Raw genomic sequence first — 24856 nt, 5'->3', positions numbered from 1 at the left:
AAAGGATATATCAGAGTTAAAATTTCACTGAGAAAAACTAAAATTGAAGATAAATGAGATGAGATGGTTCGATATAACCCTTCCCAGGTATAAAACCCTGAGAAAACTGCCATAGGTACTACCCCATTAGCAACTGGTTTCCAGACCCTGCAACATTTGTCAGAGAACCTTACCAGCTTTCAGTGATGTTTATTATCTTTACCCTAAGTTGACTTGACTTCTCCTTTATCACAATGGCTATATTGCCACCTGGAATTAAAACCAAAGGGGAAAGAGTAATTTGTGGTTCTGCTACCAGCTTGTTCTTGAAGCTAGTCTTACAGTGTTCCTCCCCCCGCCAGACTTTAACATCTGACCCCTTGTGTCAGCATTTCTGCTTAGTGGCTGGCATAGTAAAGGGGAGACAGTCTTAACAGTGTTTTGAGACAGAATTCACTTTTAAATGAAATCAGATCATTTATCCTCACCAGCAGTTTCTCAAGAACAAAGTGATTAGCTGATGATGTGACCTTCGGTAATGAATGAAGGTGGAAGAGAATACGGCCAGGCTCTCAGTTTACTGAGCATTGCTCGAGTGGACAGGGTCTTAGTTTTTTTTTTTTTTGTTTTTTTTTTTTTAATTGAGAGACAGAGCATGAGCATGGGGCAGAGAGAGGGGGAGACACAGAATCCGAAGCAGGCTCCAGGCTCTGAGCTGTCAGCACAGAGCCCCACGCGGGGCTCGAACTCAAACCGTGAGATCATGACCTAAGCCGAAGTTGGAGGCTTAACCGACTGAGCCACCCAGGTGCCGCAGGGTCTTAGTTTTACAGACACCTTATGGAGATTTGGCATATTTCTCACTGAAATGTTAAGTTTGAAGATAGCATATTGAAGTCAAAATATGTGGGTGGTTCTTCTTTTTATAGCAATGTTCCTGTGCTTCCATTTTCTTTGGTTTTTTGAAGTTTTTGAGAGAAAGAGCACGTGAGTGGGGGAGGGACAGAGAGAAAGGGAGAGAGAGAATCCCAAGATTCTGCTGATAGTACAGAGCCTGACAGGGGGCTCAATCTCATGAACTGTGAGATTGTGACCGGAGCTGAAACCACGAGTAGGACACTCGACCAACTGAGGCACCCAGGCTCCCCTTTCCAACCAGCCTCCAGGTTTTCAAAACTGCTGGAGATCCTCATATAGCTCACATTCCGATTCTACAGTATTCCTGTAATTCCTTTCTCTCTGGTATATTCTACCGAATCTCTCAGTGTGCTTTTTTTCCCTCTTGGCACAATAATGAACCGTTGAAAGATGCCATCTACTGCACTGTGCCTCCGAGCACAATGGCCAGCGGTTTTAAATGTACCAAACTACCTGCAGGTCCAAAAGGGCAGAAGCCAAAGAAATACATGACTACATTGGAACCAGAGGCAAGGATCAAACCCATCACGAATGGTCAGTTTGAAAATGCTTTAAGACCCTACTATTAGAGCTGACTGAAAGCATTTCAGTTAGAATACTATGTAAACTGAATGTTACACACTAGCCATATTTTAATTAAAATAGAGTTTATTAGCTTTTCTTTTAATATAAACATGAGGAAGAAAAACCACATACGTTGTAGCATTCTTTTCAAAATAAGACTGTAATCAATACTTGAATCTCCAAGCTCCGAACTCCACAAAACATTTTTTTGAGGTGGTAGATTGTAATATTTTATATACTGTTATTTATCACTTATGTCTCTGTCCTTTAAAAATGATGGAACCTGCAGCACTCAATAGAATATGAAGCCTTGCTATACTGAGAGAAAGTGTTCCTGGCCCAGAAATGCTGTGTTTACAGGCAAAATTCCTAGGATTACATTTGAGAAGGTAGGAGAAAGATCTCACGTGGTTAAGAACACGAATCTTTTTTTTTTTTTTTCCTTTTTTTTTTTTTAACATTTCAAGTTTAGGTGACATCATTACCAATGTCCTAGAAGATTGATTTCTTAACTCCCTGCCCTTTAAAGCCTGAGGTGAGGGTTCCTCTTAAATAGCAGGACTTGAAACGAGACATCTCCAGCCAGGTTAACACATAGGATAGAAAAGGGGTTTCCTATCCCCTACTTTCATATCACTACTATTAGAGTCCAATTCCTTTCAGTTTATTACATGTGAATTACCATTGCTCTTCATAATCCTTACCAAATCTAGAAAAAAGCAACTCAGGTGATCAAAGCAGGTAAACGGCACAGCCCTGCAAAGGACTACTTTCAAAGGGGAGGGCATGTCTATGAAGGTACAAGGTATCTTTAAAGTCTTAGTGCAACTTTAAGCTTTGATACCTGTGGAAGTATAAATGCTACAAACTGACAAAACATCATTTAAAAGTTTAGGTATTTCTTGTAAACTTAACTAGTTTTGTAAATTTTATAAATTTTTTTTTTCAACGTTTATTTATTTTTGGGACAGAGAGAGGGCATGAACGGGGGAGGGGCAGAGAGAGAGAGGGAGACACAGAATGGGAAACAGGCTCCAGGCTCTGAGCCATCAGCCCAGAGCCCGACGCGGGGCTCGAACTCCCGGACCGCGAGATCGTGACCTGGCTGAAGTCGGACGCTTAACCGACTGCGCCACCCAGGCGCCCCTAAATTTTAAATATTAAACTTCTAATTTTAATTTTTTGCTTCAGCCAATGTTTGCCATCTTCAAGAGGGGCTGAAACAAAAAATTAAAATTAAAAGCTTAATATTTAAAATTTACAAAACTTGGGGCGCCTGGGTGGCACAGTCAGTTAAGCGTCCGACTTCAGCCAGGTCACGATCTCGCGGTCCGGGAGTTTGAGCCCCGCGTCAGGCTCTGGGCTGATGGCTCGGAGCCTGGAGGCTGTTTCCGATTCTGTGTCTCCCTCTCTCTCTGCCCCTCCCCTGTTCATGCTCTGTCTCTCTCTGTCCCAAAAATAAACAAAAACTTTGAAAAACAAATTTTTTTTAAAAAAATAAAATTTACAAAACTACAGAAGTTTACTAGAAATGTAATTAAACTTTCAAGTGATATTTTGTAAGTCTGTGGCATTTATACTTCAGCAGGGCCCTGGAGGGCCCAAGCACACCATATTTAAGCTGAAAGTTGCAATAAGATTTTCAGGACACCTTCTATTTCACTACCTGCTTGTTACCACTGGACCACCATGTTGGTTGGAATTATGAAAATATATTTTAATACACGCATTTAACAAAGAGGACAATCGTCAGAAAATGAGAAGCACCATTATAGTTCACAAGAAATGCAGCGTGGACCCAATAGAAGTAGATAATCGATAACGTACTTTCTCTTGTTTATGATCCCAAACATACTAATAATGCTAATAAGTAGTGCTTGCAAAGAATTTGAACGACAGGTGTTATTCGGCAGCTTTTTGGTTTAAACTGATTGCCAATAACGACCAGCAGCTTCAATGGGAAAGTAGGGGGGAAGAACCCTTCGATACCTCACAACGCTACAGTCTGTTCCTAAGTGGCTTTATGAGTTGTTAGGAGTCCCATGTTTTAATGGTAATACTGCATTGATTCTAAAGAAATATGCAGCAGTGTGAGGGAGGGGCAAGAAAAATAGAAAAACATAAAAGTTATGTAGTTAGTGTCGTGTCTAAAAATTTTAAAACCTCACTTAGCTCACACAGCTATAAGCCTACATAGTAAGCAAATATCTGTGTGTGGGTTGGAGCTTTTGCTTTGGAGTGGTTTTTGTAACTCTGTTTACATTAAAAAGGACAAATGAGTGTGTTGCATTGACAAGTTCCATTCTTTCCTATGAGCATAATCCTTGCGGTCCACGAGTCTCTTGACCTTCTTTTAGATGAAAATACTAACTTTGCTGGTTTTTGAGCAGGAGAGGTGGTATTTCTCCAGTCCTTGTAGGTGAGGGGTTCGTGATGTTACAACCCCTCCTTCCTCCCTTAAGAGAGGATGGCATTAGAGCGCTGAATACCAATGAAATTATCAGCGCTGAAAGACCTTCTCATAGCAGCTCTGCACAAGTCTTTGTATTTGTCTTCACACAATCTGGAAATGGCCTGGAAAGTCAAACAGAACACAAGAACAATTTAAAAACAAAAAACCTTAAAAAAAAAAAAGCATCATTGGTAAGCCACACAGCCACACTCCTTCAGATACTTCACAGTTACTGCTACCTTGGAGAGCTGGGGTCTATGCTCCCAGATTCTGGGGATGCTCCTTCCTGTCAATTCACTAAGGTAAAATCCTTAAGAGGCTATGATTGATCCTCGGGGCAAAGAAGAATTTAAAAACTGGGTTCCAAAGATGTGAAACGTATTGTGACAGGCTCCTAACAGCACCACACTTGCTCCTTCAACATAATGAACATGGACCTGGGCAAAAATCAGCATTTTCTCAGCTAGTCAACGTCTTTCCAGTCTGCAGTGATTATCACATACTCTCAGCAAATTCTCCCAGGGCAGACACATGCTGGACTTGATTGGAAGGTAGGAGGTCTAACGCCTGAAGTGCCGAAGAGGGCTGTTTCACTTGCATATCAACCAGGGCAGAAAATATCTGATTGCAAAGTGCCACCCAAGGTACCCCCCAAAGTGTCCATTGTAAATGTGTTTGAAATTTCAGTTGTGACTACTACTGCTGTACGCTCACCAACAGTCATAAGGCATACGTGCTACTTTGTCTCCGGTATGTTACCGTTTCCATTAAAAGCCCTACACCAGTACTGGAAACACGCGATATACAGTCTAAGTACAGGTCTCTCAGGTGAGCCACTAATGCTATGCTTAATAAACTCATGGGATTGAACTGTGCTATCTATAGAAAACACCAGCATGAATTTGCAAACCGAGTAAAAGACAGTTAAGAGCAGTGAGTCGATTATGTATGTAGACATGATTAGGGATACAACCATACATTATTCACGAATGGTTATATGGAAGGGTAGAGGTTCAAATGGATCAAGTGGAAAACCATTAAGAACAGGTTAAATCTGATTTAAGATATTCTGAATTATGGTCACAGAAGAGATACCTATATACTTCTTTAAAATGATGTGAGGTCTTTATATAAATCATAAAAGACACCGGAAAAATGCTGCCAAAGGGTTAATAAGCTCTTTGATGTGTTTATTGAAAAGCTTTCCGTTTTGTGAATCACTGCTGAATGAGATTTAGCCACAGACGTGGGTTTTTTGGTGGCTGACAGAAAAGCCTGACTGATGACTTCACAGCCTTACCTCTAGGTTCTGTGCTCTTTCTTTGCTAAGAGGAGCAAACAGAAAATTCAAATTGTTGTCATCTGCTAAGGAGCGAAGGTCAAAGTAGTATTTGGCATAAACACTGGCAGGAACATTGATATTAAACTGAAGTAGCTCCAAAAAATGCCTTTCCATCTCATTCCTGGGGGAAGAGACAAAACCAACACAGGACAATTTTAGTCAACTGGGCTATCTTCAAAACTATCATTCTGAGCTACTAGGAGAGCTCTAAATTCTGTTTTGAAACAAAAAAAGGCTCCCTGGCTGGATTAATACACTAATGCTCTAACAAGGTACAGCTATTTGTGGTCCTTTCTGCATCCCAGCACTTTGAGTTTGGGACAAGGGGGAAGAGGTTATGGCCCTCTTATGCACTCCTGCTGCTGACTCAGGGGCTCATTCTTCAGAGTTCCATTAGTGCAGCTGTACGATTCATGCTCCACGCTCACTCACAAGGCCCCACTATAGTGATCAGATGAAAGGAGTGATGTGTGCTGTTTATTAGCTCTGAAGAACTTGCAGACATTTTCACCAGGCCGATAACAGGAAGGGGCTTATTGAAGTAGAGACGCGCCAACAAAAGGAGTGGGCACATCACCACGGCAACAAATGGATCCATCGAGAGCCACTGCTATTATCTCTGAGGGGGAAAAACTCTTGAAGCAACAAGGATTCATCTCAAATAAATAAATAAATAAATAAGCTACATTCGATGGAAAAGGGAATCCCCTCCCCCAGTGCATGGGACTATACCAAAGGGCATTCATAAATGTAAGTTTCTGTTCACCTTAGTCTTACTAGGGCAAGAGATTGTCACTATGACAGGACAGGATGTACTTTTTAAACTCTGACAGGCAGAACGATCAAAGAGATGTCATGGCTAGACAACTCACTTTACGATAGGGCCTCTGATAGAGTACTGGACTCCAACAGCATGTCTCATGTTGGGAATGCAACCCCAAGATGTGTCACCACCCCCTGTCAGAACAGAGTGTGAACACAGCCGCCTGGGGCGAGTTCAATAAAACAGGAAAGGAAACTGTTGGAAGCAGTCCTCTGCTACACGTGACTTTACAGCTTCCTTGCCAAATATTTAATAAATTAAAAATTTACCACGTTCACAGTAATCCTTTTAGGGAAATACATAAAAATGGCAAATACCTGAAAAAACGCAAGAGGCTAATTTTATAACCTATTTGGTTTCTCGGTTTTAATATTTTAATCCACTGGACAGATCAACAAATGCCTGATGCTCTCCTGTATGGAGAACATTCAGAATATGAACAGAAGAGATGAGGTGCTCGTTTGTTGAATTTTAAACCCAATCGAACCTACTTCCAAATTTAATTTCCTGTTCATATGGCTGCAAGTCTATAGAAATGTAAATCAGATAATGTTTTGATAATGAGCTAATCAGGACTTAATTTACCACAGGAATAAATGCACTTCACTATCCCTTTTATATTTCCTCCACTAATACATTTTAATTGTGTAGAAATACAGTACTTCATAGGATTAACATGTCTATAATCAAGGTTTAATCACCGAAGAAAAGCATTATGCCTATAGGATATGCGTCTTCTGGGTTGTGTTTTAAATAGCTAGATGGCTGAATAGCACACCATTTACGGGCACAGCAAATTTTCTGAAGAGCAGCTGCTCAGTTTAACTTACTCTTTTGAAGGGAATATATTCTAAAGCGTGGATGCTAGAAAGTGCGAAGAAAAAGTGGATAGCGATTTTTCAATTGAGACTCAAAATGAGACCATTACACATTGAAGGCAACAGCAGGGGGACAACACAAATGTGTATTAAACACTTCGTTGTGATACTTTCCAGTTTCCAAAGACCGTAAACAAAACAACCTATTATAAACATGGCTCCTGGTGCTTCTCTGATCGTGTAAAAAACTTGTTTACAACGAGTCTTCCTGTGGCTAGACACTGCCACCACTGCTCCTGGAACTCGCTCTTACGAGCTTCCACACTTCCCAGCGGGCTCTGATGTTCTCATTGGAATCAGAGGCCCAGCCAGCTTCAACACGGGTTCTCAGCTGCCGCCACGGCAGGGCTAGTGTTCAGGACTACACGTTTTTCTTCCTTTAAGGGACCAGAGCTTGAAGACTGACAACAGTGGTGATCAAAGTCTCTTTAGCTTCTGCAATTTCCCAAACCACTTTTATTCATTTCAAATCCATTATTTGCCATTACACCATTTTCTACTGGGGCCGCAAGCAGTATGTCCACACCCACTCCGTCCACGCTGTTCTCAAAAGCCATTCTGACTGCTACCGACAGTGACTGGTCCCTTCTCCTAGTCAGAAGTACCCTCACTTCAGCTGTAAATATGCACTTTGGTAATTCTGAATGACGATCTTATCTAGAACAACAGGGAAAGGTAACAAAAACAAACTTGCCACTGCCTGCCAAGATCTTAATCTTCCTATGCTGTTCTGTATAATCAAGACATGTTCTTCCACATCTTCTCCAATGCCACCCACAAAGACATGTTCACTCTCAGGGGGGCACTCTGAGAGTCTACTGCGAATCCCTCTCTGGCTCATTCTGCCTACCATCCTCGGGGCCCTTCACAAAAGCCAGGGTGGCCAAATCGAAAGCCCTCGTTGAGTTTGGCGCTTCACTCCCATGTTCACATGTCATCTGTGGGGGGCACCCTCAGGATTAATCGAAAGCCCCACGAGGCACTACTGTGGTTGCCGAGTGCCCCGGAGACTCTTCAATGGGATGGGCAGCGGGTGATGTCCCAGGGATGCCAGAGAAACAGGAGCTCCCTAACTTCTCAGAGCTATTTTTAAACAGGAGCAATACACCTAGGAGGGGAGGAGGCAGAAGAAGAGGGATCTGAAACCTTCATACATGTGGCTACTTTTGTACCATGGTTTCTGTAACAACAGAACTTGAGATAAAAAGGAAAGACCAGCAAAAGCTGAGTCAGGGTGAGGTATAACCTCTCTATAGTCTAGAGGCCCTAAGGCCTTAACAGTGGCCAAACATTTATCTCAAAGGCCAGACATATGCCTCTTAAAGATGGGCTGGGACGCGTAGGCAGGTTGAAGAAAGCCATGAAGATATGTATTGTACTGTGTTGACAGTAAGCCTGTAAAATGTATGCCAAAAACCACCAGAAAAATACACTTCAATTTACCAAGGAGATTATTACAAGTAACACATCAAGACCTATCAATTAATGATGGGGAAATATGAATTGTTATACCATAGCCGGATAGTATGTAATTTTAATGCCTATTGCAGTTGTCTGCACAACGTAACCTTTAAAAATATTCTTAAAATGTAAACTTTACCGGAGCAAAGGAGGCACTGAAAAATGGTTAGAAAGTTCACCAAAACCTTACAAACTCACATGTCCTCAACTGTAATGTCCTTGAGGATCTGGCAGTAGTCCACATTCCATACAGCCTGATCGTCCCAAACCTTGGAGGCAAGAAGAATGGCTCCCAAAACAATTCTTTTCCAGTTAGTGGGACAAATGTCGATCTCAGCATAAGTTAAAAGCCTTTCTAAGTAAACCTGCAAAAGTAGAGCACTGGTCTTTCATTTTAGTTCAGTTTAAGTGCTGTGATAAGAACTGTTAGGAATGACAGATTTCATCTGTTTTTGACATGCCTTTTAGTCTTAGGTTCTACAAAGACTTTGCTCCGCCAGCCAAAGCCAGAGGCCAGGTCACAGTTGTAGATCGGATACTTGTTGCCTACTCTGCCCTTGCGGATTTCCAGCCCAGTTTTGGTCACAGGAATGACTGGACGCCTCAGCAAAGGGCATCCTGAAGACAGGCACTGGGCTATTAACCTTCCCATTCATAAAGGGAAAAGATTCAGTACAACCGATTGTAGATTCAAGCCGTTCAATAAACCTGATGGCCTACCATGTGCTGTGTACCAAAGCTGGCTGGTGCTTACATGGTAATGTACAAATACTTGAATATGTAAAACCCTGGTGATACTGAGCACATGTTTGCCTTCCCCTTTTCACAAGCAGTCCTTTGGCGGCATGAGCCTGGAGATAAAAACTGGTGGTCAAGAGAGCCTCCCAGTGGCTGCTGCGTGGCACAGCAGGACAGGAAGTAGCAACAGGTGTGCCTGGGCCAGTCTTTCCAACTGTCGAGTAATCCCCTATTTAGTGTCTGTTACGGGAACATAGGCACATACAAAGGACAGTCCTCCTGGCCCCTCTCCTTCACATCCCTATTATCCCTTTGTGATAATTCACCCTGTCTTACACAACCTACAGCGTACTCAATTCTGTTGGTTTTAAAGGGCTCACAGCTGCCAGGTTCTAGATCACTGGGGCGTCTCTAAAGCCGCCTATGAGGTGATTTCATGATTTCTTTTACTGTGTATCAAATGCCCAGTCTGCAAAGACCGGGGTGGAGTGAGCAGCTGAGTAGAGATTACAGAGCTAAGCTAGGATTTGTTACTTCAAAGGGTGCTCTGAAGAAGAAGGGTGCCATCTGACAAGAAGAAAAGTCCAATTTTAGAGTTCTGTTTACTGTCTGAAGGTTGTCAGACTGCCAGCTCAGATTTGCAATATTGTCCAAACTCAACTGTGTTTTCAAAAACAAGTGGTTCTTGAACACTACATGTTCTTAGTGAAATCCTGCTCCCGACCCCCAAAACCCAGCATTCTCAGGTGTCCTAAGAACGACCCTTGCTTACAACAAGGTTCACTCTCTACTTTACAGGAATAATGAGAGGCATGTGTAGGACACTGGCAATGTCTTGATTTCCTATCACCTTCCCTGGCAAACTTGGAACCTGCCCAATCATTCATGCCCCCGGCTCTACAGTGTCAGTGGAAGGGAGGTTTCTTCTCACTCAAGTGAACTCTTTTTTCCGTGATCCCATCTCACAATTCCCTCTTCTTGAAGAATGTTTCCCTCTTTGCCAGAGATTTCCCCCAATGTGAATGTATTTACATTGCCCCCAGCCTAACCTGCCCTTCCCCGCCCCCCAGCACAAAGCTTCCTTCAGTTTTGCTCATGGGAAAATGCCCCCTGCTGGCTTCTCATCTCCCATTGTCTTAACCCTGGGCAGTATGCCGCCCTGCCCCTGTCACTCAGGAGGTTACTGGTGCTTTCACACATAGAAACCAGAGCTCTTCACCCCAACTGTCTACTCCCTCAGCCTTGCCCAGTAACCCAAAGGGTACTGCCATTCACCTACTTGCTGGGGCCCAAACCTCCCTTAAGTTAATCCTGCTCCAATCCATTGGCAATTTTTGTTATCTCTACCCTCATTGGTAATCTGGCTGATTTCTATTCTATTTGTCACTCCTCAGCTGTATCACTGTCACAGCCTCCTGACCTCTCTGCCTCCACGCTGACTATCGCTACAGTCTATTCTCCCCAGAGCAGCCAGGACAGCCTCTTAAATTCAGAGCACTTCATACCCCTGGGGGAAGATCTGCTAAAGGCTTCCCACCAAACAAATAACAATTTACCTTCTTCCCACAGCCTGTAAGCCTTAAGACCCCATGAGATACGGCACTGCCCTTCTGTGACCTCATCTCCCATGTTCTTCCCCTCACTCCTCACTCTGACCAGTGGACACTTGCTGTTCCCTGAACACGCAAGATGTGTTCCCATCTCAGAGTCTTGCTCATCATCTTCCCCAGTTTAGTTTGGTCACGGTTCAAGTGCTACTTCTTTAAAGAGGCTGTTCCGAGCAGTCTAATATGGCAACCCCTCCAATCACTGTACCCTGCTTTCTCTTGGTATTTACCACTGCCTGAAATGTTTAGGTTAACGCTCACTTGAAAAAAACACACACACTTCTCTCTTCCTCACTGGAATATAAGCCATATAAAAGGCAAGACCTTTATTCAACCTGTTGTCTCCTCTACCTCCAACACTGGGAATAGTGATGAGGTATCCAGTGGGTATGGAATGAGCAACTGATTGGCAGCATTTGGCATCTGGACCACGCTCTCCTTGAACTGAACCTCTCATCTTGGCATCTCTTTTATTATTCTCTCCTGGTCCTACCACTATTATTCTCTCTCCTATCACTCTAGCCGCTCCTCTGAGGACCTGTCCCTCATATGTTGTTAGTCCTTCCAGGTCTAGCTTCTATCCACTTTTTAGTCTATACTTTTCTCTACTACTCTTAATTCCCTACCTCTAGAGCTCAGGTTTATGCTTGATTCCATCTATTCCAGTGATGACCAGACAAGATCACTCTGCTGTCTCACGGTAATGTCACACTTAACCTAACACAGAATTCCCCTTCTTCCATTCCAGATATTCTCCTTCCTGCATCACCTGGCTCTTCAGAGGCAAGTACCACTGCTGCCCCTCTCCAGCATGGGCTAAGCACTCCAAATGGTTTATAGTTCACTGAAAAGGCCTGTCTGATTGAATGCCCACAGAGGGGTCTCTCTTCAAAAGCATAAGCCTCCTCTCCTGAATTCTAACTGGATAGGAAGGGAGTGCAGGCATTGACCTAAGTATTCTTTCCCTACAGACTATGCGGGTAAGCCTCTACTATAGGTCTGCTGTAGGGAGGAGTAAAAATAATCCCAACCACCTCTCACTTAAATAGAGTTTATTTTTCAAATGATAAAATCTTATCACAGGAATCTGTATGAAGAACACAAAGGTCCCTTACACAGCTGTAGCTTAGCAGGCTGACTAACAAAGCCTTTCTGAGTCCTTCTGGCACTATAACCCTGGGCAACTTCACAGGCAGGCACGAGAGGACACCAGGGATGGATTAACACCCATCGTCCAAGGAACAGAGAACTGAAGGCGATAGTTCTCGATCAGGACCCACGTCAGAACTGTCTGGGGAATACTGAAATAATCTGGGACTCAGCTGAGACCTACACTGAATGAGTGCCTGCCTGCGGGCCAGATGGTTTTGTGACTGCCCCCATCCTACCCACGCCCACCAGCACACCCTCTGTGTGTGAACATGTGTGCGCTGTGTGTGCATCTGTGTCCTGAGGTATGGAGGGAGAAACCAGAAATCGCTCCTGCTGCCTTTAATAGCAATTGTTTTGTGATGAGAAAAGCAATGGCAACATTTTAAAGAATAATGATTATTCTCAAACTCAAATTATATTAAACTCGAATGTGTGTATGTGACTTTCAATAGGTTTCTCCTAATAAATTTCTGATGATCATTTCAGGAACCTACTTTTATGTGAAAACCAGGACCATACCCTGTGCGCAAGATAGAAATTTCTAAAGATGCTTTAGGAAAGAAGAAATAGCTTACCAAAGTTACTATTGCACATTCGGCTGTTAGCTGTGCAGCACTGAAAAGAGTACGAACAAATCTGTAAATAAATTTGTGTTCAGGATCATGCTTAAAGTACTCCTCTGGAACTTTTTCTCGCTGAAAGAAGAAGAAAATGCAGTGTAAATATCTGTCAAAGAAAAATACCTAAGTGCCCGTAATATAGCAGTCTTTACTTGTGCCCATGTGCCCCTTAGAGTAACTTTGATTGCGTGACATGTCTTTCAGTCTTTTGAATATAAACAATGGGATCTTAAAATACCACAGTGCTTCAATACTCACCACCATTCATTAAAGAAAAATACAGGCACGACCTCAGAAAATCTGTTATGTGTTCCTTCCTAATTTCCCCCCACAGCAATCTAACCAAATGCAAACCAGGCTCAAGAGTCTGATTGTTCAGACAAGTCATACTTCTCTGTAGTCAACTTTGAAACACCATTTTCAGTCTGTAACCACAAGGCACTAAGTGTGTGCTGACCTATGCAACAGTCACCAGCCACCTGTGGCCGTAGAGCACCTGAGAAAGTGACTTTTAAAACTGTTATTTTAAGTGATTTAAAATTTAAGTAGTCTTCTAATTTTCTTCACAGAGATCATAACATACTCATTAGGTTTATTTATAAATATATACAGTCTGATGTTACCGAAGATTAGCTTTTAAAAAGGTCTATTTTCTGTTATTTGGGTACGTTTACTCACTTTGGCTCACTAATTAGACAAAGCAGCAAATCCGTTCTTACTCTTTCATATCCCTTCTACAACATTCCTTTTGGAAAATGATGACACAACATGGGGTAGGGAAGAAGACTAAAGATGAGTCTGACTTCAAGCTGGAGCGAGTAATTTTCTTTTAGCAATTAATATCAAATCAAATCAGCAGGAAATAAACACAACTGCATGAGAGAAAAATACAACTTGAATAAAACTGACACTTACTGTGAGTGGATGTGATCTCTCATCAAAAATATCCAAGGATCTATTTGCATCTCTATAAAATAAGAATGCATTTAAAAAATTAATTCAGGAATTAATATCTTAGTAATATATCTGCTGGGAGTAGAGAGGGGAGTGGAAGAAGCTTAACCTTCAACAAAGCAAACAGTTTTATAAACTCTTTTGTATTCTGGCCTTAAGAGGGTTTCCTGACCTCTTTTTACTCAACACATCAAGTTCTGTGAAATCTTTCCTACAATGACCAGCCCAAGCCAGAGTTGCCTTTAACACTGACTTTCCCTAGCCGGCAACGCTACTGAAGCCAATGTATTTTCACTTCTCTAACCACACACTGGAACACAGAAAAACATTTCATAAAGCCATAGTGGTGGGCAATAAAGTCTTCAGAATTTTAATAAATGTGAATATGAAATTCATGGTTTTCCCTGTTTTTTCCCTCTCTGTAGTTCTCTATATTACACATTCTTATCACGTATTTCTTCTTGTCTCTCTTAAATAGTTTGAGTTAAAAATGTAACCTTCTTCTTAATTTTCAAAGTCTTTTTGTTTAAAAGTTCACCACATTAATACATTGCGCTCATTTAAACAGTGGTTCTCCAAGTGTGGTCTACAGGTCTCTAGGGTTCCCCTTTTCAGAGACCCAGGAAGTCAGAACCGAGGGAAATATTAAAGACATTACTCGCTCATACACTTTTGACATCTGCAGTGATTGTATAAAAAAATAAAAGGGAGTAAAACTGCTGGGTTCTGAACATGAATCAAGGCAGTGGTACCCAACTGTACCTAGTCATTCTAGTCTTCACTGCCACTTGCAGTTGAAAAAAAATTCTGCTGTACTTAAGAACATCTTTGGTAAAGCAGGCAAATTTAACAGTTATTAAGCCTTGACCCTTCTAATATTCTGAATAAGCAGAAAGTATATATGAAACACTTCCGCACACTGGAAGATAGTTAAGGAAAAGCACTTGCGACTTAGTTGTGAGCCGAACAAGCCGCTTTTTTCATAGAGCACCATCTTTATTTGAAAGCGCAACTGATAGTCATTCTCTTAAAAATGAACAAAATGAGGGGGCCTGGGTGGCGCAGTCGGTTAAGCATCCGACTTCAGCCAGGTCACGATCTCGTGGTCCGTGAGTTCAAGCCCCGCGCCAGGCTCTGGGCTGATGGCTCAGAGCCTGGAGCCTGTTTCCGATTCTGTGTCTCCCTCTCTCTCTACCCCTCCCCCGTTCATGCTCTGTCTCTCTCTGTCCCAAAAATAAATAAAAGACGTTGAAACAAAAATTAAAAAAAAAAAATGAACAAAATGAGGGGCGCCTGGCTGACTCAGTCGGTAGAGCGCGTGACTCTTGATCGCAGGGTCGTGAACTCAAGTCTCATGTTGGGCATAGAGTTTACTTTAAAATAAAAATTTTTAAAATTTTTTTAAATTAAAGTCAGCCTGAAACTTCAAGGAAATAACTAAAGTATTTGTTGCCAATGATAAAATTCAGGCTATCAAGCTAAAAAAAATCAGGATTTTGGAAAACTTGTACCTTTCAATGGGAGCTTCAGCTACTGTGAGCTTGATAGCTTCTCAATACCTAAAACACTTTTCTGGTTAAGACTGCTGGTCTTTTTTTTTGTTAGTATCACTAACAAAAGTGAGATTTTGATACTGTATAAGGAAATGTGAACTAGTACTTTCCAACTGATCAGTGCATATTATTATAAAATCACATACACGTAAAAGATCCATTCAGTGTGCAAGATAGATAGATCAATGTATTAACAGAGTACAAATTCACGGACGGGATTTAAAATTCTGTTACAATTTAAGAAACTAGCCCTTGTGGACTTTTGGTGCAGCATCACAGAACATCCACGGTTATCTGAAGGCTTTAAAAGCACACCTTTGTCCAACTATGTATCTGAAAGAGGCCAGCTCTTCTTCATAGTGTTTCTTCAAAACAAATCACTGAAGACAGACAGGGTATGAGAATGAGCTGTCTTCTATTAAAATAGATATTAAAGAGATTTGCAAAACTGTAAATCAATGACATACTTTTCACTCTCTTGTTGTGGATAATAGCTACTTTTTAATAAAAGATATGATTTCTGTTAACACTGGGCTTCCCAATCGGGGATGATTTTGTTCTCCAGGGGACATGTGGCCAGGTCTGGAGACACAATGTGGAGGGAGGGAGAGGGTGCTACTGGCATCTAGTGAGCTGAGGCCAGGGATACTGCTAAACATCCTATAATATGCAGGCCAATCCCCCCAAACAAAGAATTGTCTAGCTCAAAATTCCAATAGTGCCATAAAAACCATGTTTTAACATACAGTGGATTTAATTTTTTAATTCTCAAATTTAATTTCTAATACAGTAAATCTAACAACCCACAGGAACAAATACTCTTTGGGTCTCAATATTGTAATAAAAGCACTCTGTAAGTTTACTCTAATGATATCTATAGTTGTTACCTAACACTAAACTTGATATCTAGCAAATTAGCTGGAATAACAAGACAGGTTTGAAAAGAGCTCACCTGTTCTTTATGTGGTAGTATATTGCTAAGGTCACACTGTGGAGGGAAAAAGAAAACTGTAACAATTGATTTTACCATGTTAGGCATGAAGACATTTTCTTAAGAGGGGTTGGGAGGGAGAGAGGATCTTCCCAGAGGCCTAGTGGCCCTGAAATCCTCTAATTCAGAGCAGTTTATATGGGCACTTGCCCCCCTTGTTTTAGTTCGTTGGCTTTGGCAAAAATAGGAGGACCAAACTGCTAGGTAATATGCTGTTAGAAGACAAGTTTTGGCTGATAATTACAAATTATAAATTTATTACATATTTTCCCTGTCATTTGTCCTTCTACCCACAGAATCTTTCCTCCTGTACAAGTTTTATCGTTTGTACACATGCTTAAATTTAAGCCATAAGGTAGTTTTTGTATTAAAAAAAAAAAAAAAAAAAGGTTAGGCCCTGCATTTCAGTTGATTTAGTTCACTATCCACCAACCCACCCATTTTCCATTATTTCCCTAAGAGTAAATTAAAGTGTTCTGTACCAAATAAAATCATTTAAAATCACTTTTGCATAATTAGAAAATTTAACGGTAAGTACCCACAAAATCGATGATAGGTCTAGCTATCCCGAAATAAGCGGTATTAACAATGCAGCATCATACTACACAGTATAGTATTTAATGACAGGTATATCCAAATTAGTTTGAATAAAATATTAACGAACAGATAGACAGAAGTCTCTCAGACACTCTTTAAATCACTAGTCCTAAGTTATTCAGATGTTTTGTATTAGGCAACCAAGGGGTTCTCCGGGTTAAGTTATATGCTTCCCTTTACCCTCAAAGTATCTAAAATGAAGCTCAAAGCAATTGAGGGAAGGCAAATCTGAATTTTAACTAGGTCTGTTGGGTGAGCACTTGTAAAAAGGCCTATAACGTTATTAGCATCAAAGATGGATACTTCTATAGTGCTTCAAACAGATTTTGAATTTGATCTTAAGATCACAGAATTCAAAGTTCTATGATGAAAAGGACCACTAAACCTTACGTAGCATTTAATGAAACAACCCATCTTACCAATAAGGAACCAAGGCTTAAAACTGACTTGCCCAAAGCCCCACAGATGGTCAGAAGCAGTTCTCATTCTCCTACACTCTAACCAGGCAGTGGTTCCCCAAGCTTGCTGCACACTAGGATCACCTGAGGAGCTTTAAAAACTGCCTGGCTTCCACCTCAAGATGTTCTGATTTAATTGGCATTGGGTAGGACTTGGGCATCAGAAGGGTGTTTAAAGGTCCCTAGGTGATTGCAATGTGCAACAAAATCTGGGAATGAATGAATCATCCAGAAGGCTTTTGTCCATATAATTATGCCCCCTATCCTTCCTCAGCCTATCAAAAGGGTTGTGAGAGTGTGGTGGGGGAGGGGAAAATGCATGTATTTGGAAACACAGATCTTGAAAAAAGTCGTGTGATTCTAATAGCCCCCCTCCCCACTGAGAACAATGCCCTACCCCAATGTAAACATTTTTCAAAATCATTCCTAAAAGCCACTTTGCCCTATTAATTTTCTCAGTAAACCTTTATTTCACCAATAATGAATGCACTGAATCAATATTTTTTAAACTTAGAGCAAATTAAACTTAATGTACTTCCACAAATTAGACTAAGTTGGGAGAAACAAGTATAAAACCTACTTGTCTGAGCAAGATTAATCTTTAAAACCACTTTTGAATTATATACTAAAACATTAGAATCTTTTGAACTCAAAAGCTGGGGACTCTAGCCAAAGTAAAGTGTTCTTTTACACGTGGGTTTAGTGTCTTGGCTGAATAAAAACATTCAGTGATCACTTGTTAGGTGCAAAAACTCAGGATTTTAGACTTTTGGGGCTCAGGTTTTGCTGAAACACAATTTAATCTCAACTACTGTTATTTATAAGGGAGAGCGGAAAGTTACATTTTTGTGATTGTGAACCTGCTGTCTGTAATTAAAGTAGAAGTTACTAATAACTTAAGTAGCTGAAAAAGCTTGGTATGTTAGAAAAAAAATAAGTTAAAAGCTAACTGTTTTGAAGACTGAAAAATAAAAGTAAAGATGAGAACATTAATATTTTGAAGTAGTGTTTCCATACTGTGTTCTGGAAAATCCACACTCCTGTCTCAAAGAGACATTAATAAATGTTCCTTGGCCAATCTCAAAGAAGTCAAGAAGCACTGCATCCTGTTTTATTTTTTCCTCTTAAATAAGCTTGAAAGGTTCATTCTTAGGGTGTTCCGAAAGTGCAACTCCAACTGTGGATTATGAAGTGCTCTCAGAAATTAAGGAATACTTGTCATCATCACAACGCTGTTCATGTTTGCTGAACTATAAACCTGACCAGCTATGTTTCCAAAACCATCTCTGTTCTCTGCTGTACTTTTTTATATATGGACTGATACAGTGGGGCCTGGAGATATATTTCTGTATCCATACACACATATAAAATTAAAATTAAGTATATCTATTAAGTTAAAATTTCCAGTTGAGAAAATCTCATCCATAAAGCTTGAAGAATTTGTTCCTTAAGATAGGCTCGATATTTATTTTCCCCCCCTCTGAGAGATAGGAAGGAGAAGTTAATTTTCACACAGAAAAAGGGCAGGGTAAAAAAACACACAATAGGGAAAATCTGACAAAAATTCAATTACGTTTAAATGTAGATACACTCTGGTGCCAGTAGGGGACAAACTGTTCCTTCTTTCAAGAGTAGCTTCCAAAGTAATACACGTTGTTTTAGACTTATGACTCATAAAGAAATACTTTTTCCTAGAAATACCCAATAAAAAGCACCTCTCCCTCTCCTCATCATGTTCAACAATGTCTTCACAACAGAAATGCACCAAGTAAGAGGTGCACTCTCTCTGGGATTTCTTATTTGCTAACTGGCTTTCCCTTCCACCAGGTACTCTAAGATTAAAATGGAAATTGAATACTCAGATTTAGGTCCTTGAAAGCAATATAAAAGTGATACCAGTTTCTTAACCTGATCACTGAAAAGGACGATCAAGTGACTGAAATGACCAAGTATGGCTAGGATGCTGTTTTAGCATAAGGGGGTCTGTCACTCAGCCCTTGGCAACCTAGTTGTACTCACCATTTTATTGTGGTTCTAAGATTAGGCTGGCTGACTGTGCTGTCATCTAGAAATATTGTTGAGCATGAGCTATACTTTTTAGTAAGCTGCCCTGGAGATACCTGAAGGGGAAGGGAAATAGAAGAAAATGTCACAGTAAGTTAAACCTATAAAAGTGTGTTTTTTCCTCGGTTAAAATGTCAAACGATAAAGCATTACGTTTTTTCTTATACTTCATGAACTGCTTGAGTGTGCTATCATGTGCAGTGCTATGGGAAACCCAGTGGATACTCTAAATTCCCACATGAGGTTTAAGGAATGGGTTATGAACTACTGCCCTTGATAAATTACCTATTATCAAACCTGATAAGCACCTATTGTAAATTCCCTTTATAACAAGGTAAAAAGTTTAGAATAAGACTTCAGTGTTTTTTTTCTTAAGCAATGAAAAGCAGCTGAGACTTCCATTTCTACTATTCATTTACTACAATAAAATGTAATGCCTTGTAGAATATTGATGCAAAAACATTTTATCACAGTAAATGAAAGCCAACAACAAATGTGTCAGTTCAGGAGACAGTGTGATGAAACAAACGTCCTGGAGTCAGAGGCTGTTTGTACCAGGGCTGCTCTATCACTAATAAGCGAAGGGGCCATAGGTCCCTCTGGGCCTCAGTTTCCTTATCTGGAGGGTAAGAGTATTGCTTTAAGATTCCCTCACATCCAAAAACAGATAAAACAGCTTACGACAACGTAACTTTGACTTCATGTTTGAATAAGATTGCCATTGCATTACTCAGGCGAGAACCTCAGAATACTTCCCATTCATTTAAAATTTGTATTAATTCTATTCTATTCTATACGTGCCTGCCTCACTCATGCTGCTCTCTTTGCCTACAATGTCTTTTTCTTCCTCCATGTCTCAGCAAGCTTGATCTCATCTACCTCCAAGGAAGGATACCTTTGCCAGTAGCCACACCACAAAATTTCTCTTTCTGTACACTCACACAGCTCATCTGCCACTTGTTACATGCTATCAATTGCTTACAGGGTGTCCCCCTCCTTAGAAAGTAAGCTTCTCCAGAAAAGGAGGACTCTTACTCCTCCCACCTCCAGCTGCTGAGCACAGAATCTGGGGCAAATCAGGAGTTCCATAAGTGTCTGACAAATTATTTAAAAATCAATTACAGTTGGAAGGTAAATCTTACTACAGATACAAATTTATCTGCGGAATATATCTGCAGTGGTGTCAGGAGAGGTGACAGTGAGCTTCCGGAGACCCTCTATGCAATAATAAATGATCTTTAAAACACTTTAGAAGTATCCATTTATCTGGGAAGAGCCGGGGTATACAGCAGCAGTCAAATACTGAAACAGCCTAAACTCTGGTAGGACAAATCTCTTCCTTAAAGTAAGGCCAATAACTGAGAAGTCAAAATGGCAGCATTCAATACCACAAAATACCAACAATTTTAGTGCTTAGTTTGTTGGGTTTTATTTTTGTTTCTGTTTTTTTACTAATTCAGATGAGCCTTCCTTCCTCCTATTAACATAAAATAGGGTTTGCCATCCTGTCATACTCTCCCACTGGCATCCTCCTCAAATACAAGACAGATGGGGCAGAGAAAAAATCTAGTTGATACTTTTTAAATTATAGAGCATTTAAAAACTGCCAGCAGCCAATAATCAGAAATATCCACATGGCATATAAAAATGCCACTTCACTTATTAATAAAAAATTCCAGACATTATATTTTTGAAAAGTATCACTAACTTCTCCTTTAAGCCAGAAATGTTCAACTGTATCTAAAACTGTTATGTTCCTTAAGCTATTCAGCTAATATGTAATTTACTTTAAGAATCTCAAAAAATACAGCATGAAAATGAAAATTAATCCATTTAAATACTTTCATTCTAGGGGCGCCTGGGTGGCTCAGTCCCCTAAGTGACTTTGGCTCAGGTCATGACCTCGCAAGTTTGTGGGTTCAAGCCCCGCTACAGGCTCTGTGCTGACAGCTCAGAGCCTGGAGCCTGCTTTGGATTCTGTGTCTCCCTCTCTCTCTGTCCCTCTCCCACTCATGCTCTGTCTCTGTCTCTAAAAAATAAATAAATGTTAAAAAAAAAATTCTAAATGGGAAAAAAGTTATGTTTTTAGGCCACTACTACTGGGTATAATATAGTGTATATTACATCATAAGAAAAGTCAATTCTGACCAAAAACCTACACTGGGGAGCTATAAAAAGAATAGGAAGAAAATGCACCAAAGTGTAGACTAGTTGGTAAAGCTTTGGGTTGGTTATATTTACTCCCACTTTCCTCCATTAAAAATTTTTTTTCTGGGACACCTGGGTGGCTCAGTCAGTTAAGCGTCTGACTTCGGCTCAGGTCATGATCTCATGGTATATGGGTTGGAGCTCCACATCGGGCTCTGTGCTGACAGCTCAGAGCCTGGAGCCTGGTTTGGATTTTGTGTCTGCCTCTCTCTCTGCTCCTCCCCTGCTGTGCTCTGTTTCTCAAAAATACATGTTTAAAACTTTTTTTTTCTATTATAAATGTATATTGGTTTGTCTCTAAAAATATTAGTATGAAACATTAAGAAATTTTAATTACATGTGGCCTTATAGCCATATTGGGCAGGGGAGGGAGTTAGTTAATCAGGAACTTACTGTCTACTGACTAGATCTAACCAAAGAAACATTGAATACTTCCCCATCAGTCCAGGCCTACTTTTCAGTATTCAGTAATATCCAATATTCAACTAGAGAGTGGCAGAATTAAGTCTCTGAGCAAAGCCTGGATATATTAGCTGTAATTATTTATTAGCTTAAAATTAGCTGAAATTTTAAGACAATTGTCTTCTATGGTTAAAGGCTTAACTGTTGGTGGCTTACAGCCTCAATAAACTATACTGACAAACACAGGGTTATAAAATGCAAATACTAAAAAAAAAAAAAAAACCAAAAAAAAACACAAAAAAACAAAACAAAAAAGCAAAAAACAGTACTGGCAGTGTAGTGTTCATAGATATTATTTCAGTGGTCACTAGAAGAGACAAAGGCAGGATTTATCTTCATTGAGCACTAACAAAATAGGTGGGCTTTTACAATCTTTACAACAAAAGGAGAGGTTATTTCATAGACTTAAGGTTCAATGGCAAAGACTAGAAAATAATCACACCTAGAAGTCTAAGAAGTCACAACCCAAAACTTACCATCAAAGGTCAAGTACCTGTTGAAATCCTGCCCCCACCCACTGACTTTTCCATTGTGCCTACTGCTGAAGTTCACTTTTGTGTCTCCCCTTTTTCACAGGACAAGTTTTGTCTTTCTTGCAATATAACTTAAAAATTCCCAGCACTTTACGCATTAATAAAAACTACGCTTTATCTATGTTGTGCATTAATGGGGCAATATGACAAGGTGCATGGTTTGAATTGTTAACCAAAGCCTTAGTAGAAAAGTATAATACGCAAATTACAGGGATAACCAAAAATACTGTCTGATTTAATATGATTAATTGTATTAAATTAAAACAGATTCTAAGTTTGAGTTAAACATGGTAAACGATCACATATCTATTTCTGCCCCCCCTCCTTTCAGAGGTTACACACAACACAGGATAAACAGCAGGTGATTTTTAACGTGTGAAAGATGACCTGACTAGACAAAGGAATGGCAGGTGACATGGAAGAACACAGAAAACACAACCAGGATGCTACAGGAACAGGAACAAGAAAGCCAGTTGTCTTAAGAAGCCATGGCAGGCTCAGAATTCAGAGGCTCAGCCCCAAATCTCCACAGTGAGGCCCATCAGTTAACAAGGACTTCCAATGAGATCTGAGATAGGCAGGGACCACTACACATTTAAGAGAAGCCTCCAACAAGAGACTGAAACAGGAAAAAGAAACTGATAGGAATGATGAAATTAAGAAGCAAATGAAACTTAAAAAACTCTTAAAGGCCCTCAGAAAGACAAGAAATTGCATTGGTGAAAGAATTAAAATGCGATAAATAAGCATAATAAGAATAATAATGCTATAAATAAAAATCATTTAAAGGTCATTTTTTGAGACCTTTATAAATTAAAAATAAGATAAAACTAAGTATTCAAGAGAAGGGTCAGAGCATAAAGTCAAGAAAATCTCTAGGAAGTAAAACAAAAAGACAAAATGAAAACAGAAGGGGAAAAGATTAGAGATCCATGCAGCAATACTGGTCTAAGAGGCCCAACATCTGAATAACAGAAAATACCAAAACAGAATAAATAAATAAATTAATAAATTAATTAATTAATTACTTTACTAGGAGGAGGGATGGTCTACAGACTTACTGGCCCCAATAAAATGAAAAGGTCCATACCAAACCATATTATGAAATTTCAGAATCCCAAGGACAGGGAAGGTACTCAAAGGTTCCAGAGAAAGAAGGGATGAGGAAACAATGACTAAAATCAATAATGCACAATGTCAATAGACTTATGAGCAACACTGTAAATGAGAAGACAAAAGAGAAATGTCTGTAGAACTGCCAAAATTAGTTTCAACCTAGAATTCTATACTTTCTCAAACAGGAGTTTGAGACAGGCTAGATCTCTAAAAACTTCTGCCCATTCCTAGAAAAATGGACTCCAGTAAAACAAGGGCATTTACCAAGACAAAGGGAAACAAAGATTCTAGGACACAGGGGGACCCAAAACATGACAGTAGTTATGTGAGATCCCAGATGACTTCAAGGAGATATCCTAGGAAAACAGACACAGAGCTGGCCTAGCAAAAACCAGTCTACTCTACTGGAGTAGAATGACAAAAGGCTGTCTCCAAAAAAAAAATGGAACAGATGTGTTTTAGTAAACGAAAAATATTTTTGATAGACATGTGACAAATGTTACAGCATTTGGGGGAAAAATAGCTGTTAGAAAATAAGCAAGTGAATATCGTCAGGAAATTAATTCCACACACACAAAAAATGGGGTATGTGAAAGTAGGAAGGCCCGCCAGGGAGCTACTTACAGCATTTGGCTGTGTGAGATCATGTTGGCTAGGAAAATGGGGACTGGATTACCCTGGAGAAGTGCTGAAGTGCTCAGGTTTCAGAAATGTTTAAGAAAAAGGATGAAGTGTATACAGGAGAAGGCAGAGAACTACACAGCTCAGCAGTGAGTATCTGCACAGTCATAAGAAAACATTGGTGCTGATTGAATAAGAACCATGATACAGGCTGAGGGAACAGAGGGAGGGAGGTAAGGCCAAGGTGAGTGAGGGAGCTAAGCTTTCACCTGGCATGACAGCAAGTGGATAGAGAGCACTACAAATTAACTTGGTATATTTTTGTTACTTTGGTTAAAAAATAAGATTAAAAAATTAAAGCGAACAAATTGAAGGTAGAACTTTATATCACAATCATGTTTTTAAAATTTAAGTCAAATGTCAGGACCCTTAAAAAATGAGGATTACTAAGCCAAAGACTTTCCTGAATACATTTCATAATGAGGAAAATAGAAGAGATTTAGAAAACCTACAAAAAGAGGTCCACACTAACAATACTGGATCCATTACATTTTTTAGGAATAATGGCAGACACATTTTTAATTCAAACTATTAATTTTTTAACTTTTCAACTGTTTACTTACATGGTTTAAATGGTTGCTCTTCCTCTTTTCTCGCACTAAGAATAAAAAAGATTAACTGATCAATTCTGATACAAATGCCATAGAAAAGTAAAAGTAGCTGCTAATTATCTGATGGATTACCAACATACAAAAGGAGATCAAA

The 24856-nt window shown here is 40.0% G+C and overlaps 1 protein-coding gene across 1 annotated transcript in view; it reads right to left on the bottom strand.

Moving 5' to 3' along the window:
- Nucleotides 1-3157: 3157 nt before the first annotated feature.
- CCNYL1 (cyclin Y like 1) overlaps nucleotides 3158-24856 on the bottom strand; it is a 36023-nt gene continuing 14324 nt past the window's right edge. The window contains exons 5-12 of the mRNA XM_040474681.1: nucleotides 24715-24749; nucleotides 19107-19207; nucleotides 15994-16029; nucleotides 13450-13501; nucleotides 12490-12609; nucleotides 8616-8782; nucleotides 5214-5376; nucleotides 3158-4035 (exon numbers count right to left, since the gene is read on the bottom strand). Coding sequence (XP_040330615.1) covers nucleotides 3919-4035; nucleotides 5214-5376; nucleotides 8616-8782; nucleotides 12490-12609; nucleotides 13450-13501; nucleotides 15994-16029; nucleotides 19107-19207; nucleotides 24715-24749 — 791 coding nt within the window. The 3' untranslated portion in view covers nucleotides 3158-3918. The remainder of the gene's footprint in view (nucleotides 4036-5213; nucleotides 5377-8615; nucleotides 8783-12489; nucleotides 12610-13449; nucleotides 13502-15993; nucleotides 16030-19106; nucleotides 19208-24714; nucleotides 24750-24856) is intronic.

This window comes from Herpailurus yagouaroundi, unplaced genomic scaffold (assembly GCF_014898765.1).
Source record: "Herpailurus yagouaroundi ecotype Mexico unplaced genomic scaffold, PumYag 140, whole genome shotgun sequence".
Lineage (NCBI taxonomy): Eukaryota > Metazoa > Chordata > Mammalia > Carnivora > Felidae > Herpailurus > Herpailurus yagouaroundi.
The sequence above is the reverse complement of the archived record's forward strand: the minus strand, read 5'-3'. Positions and strand labels throughout refer to the sequence as shown.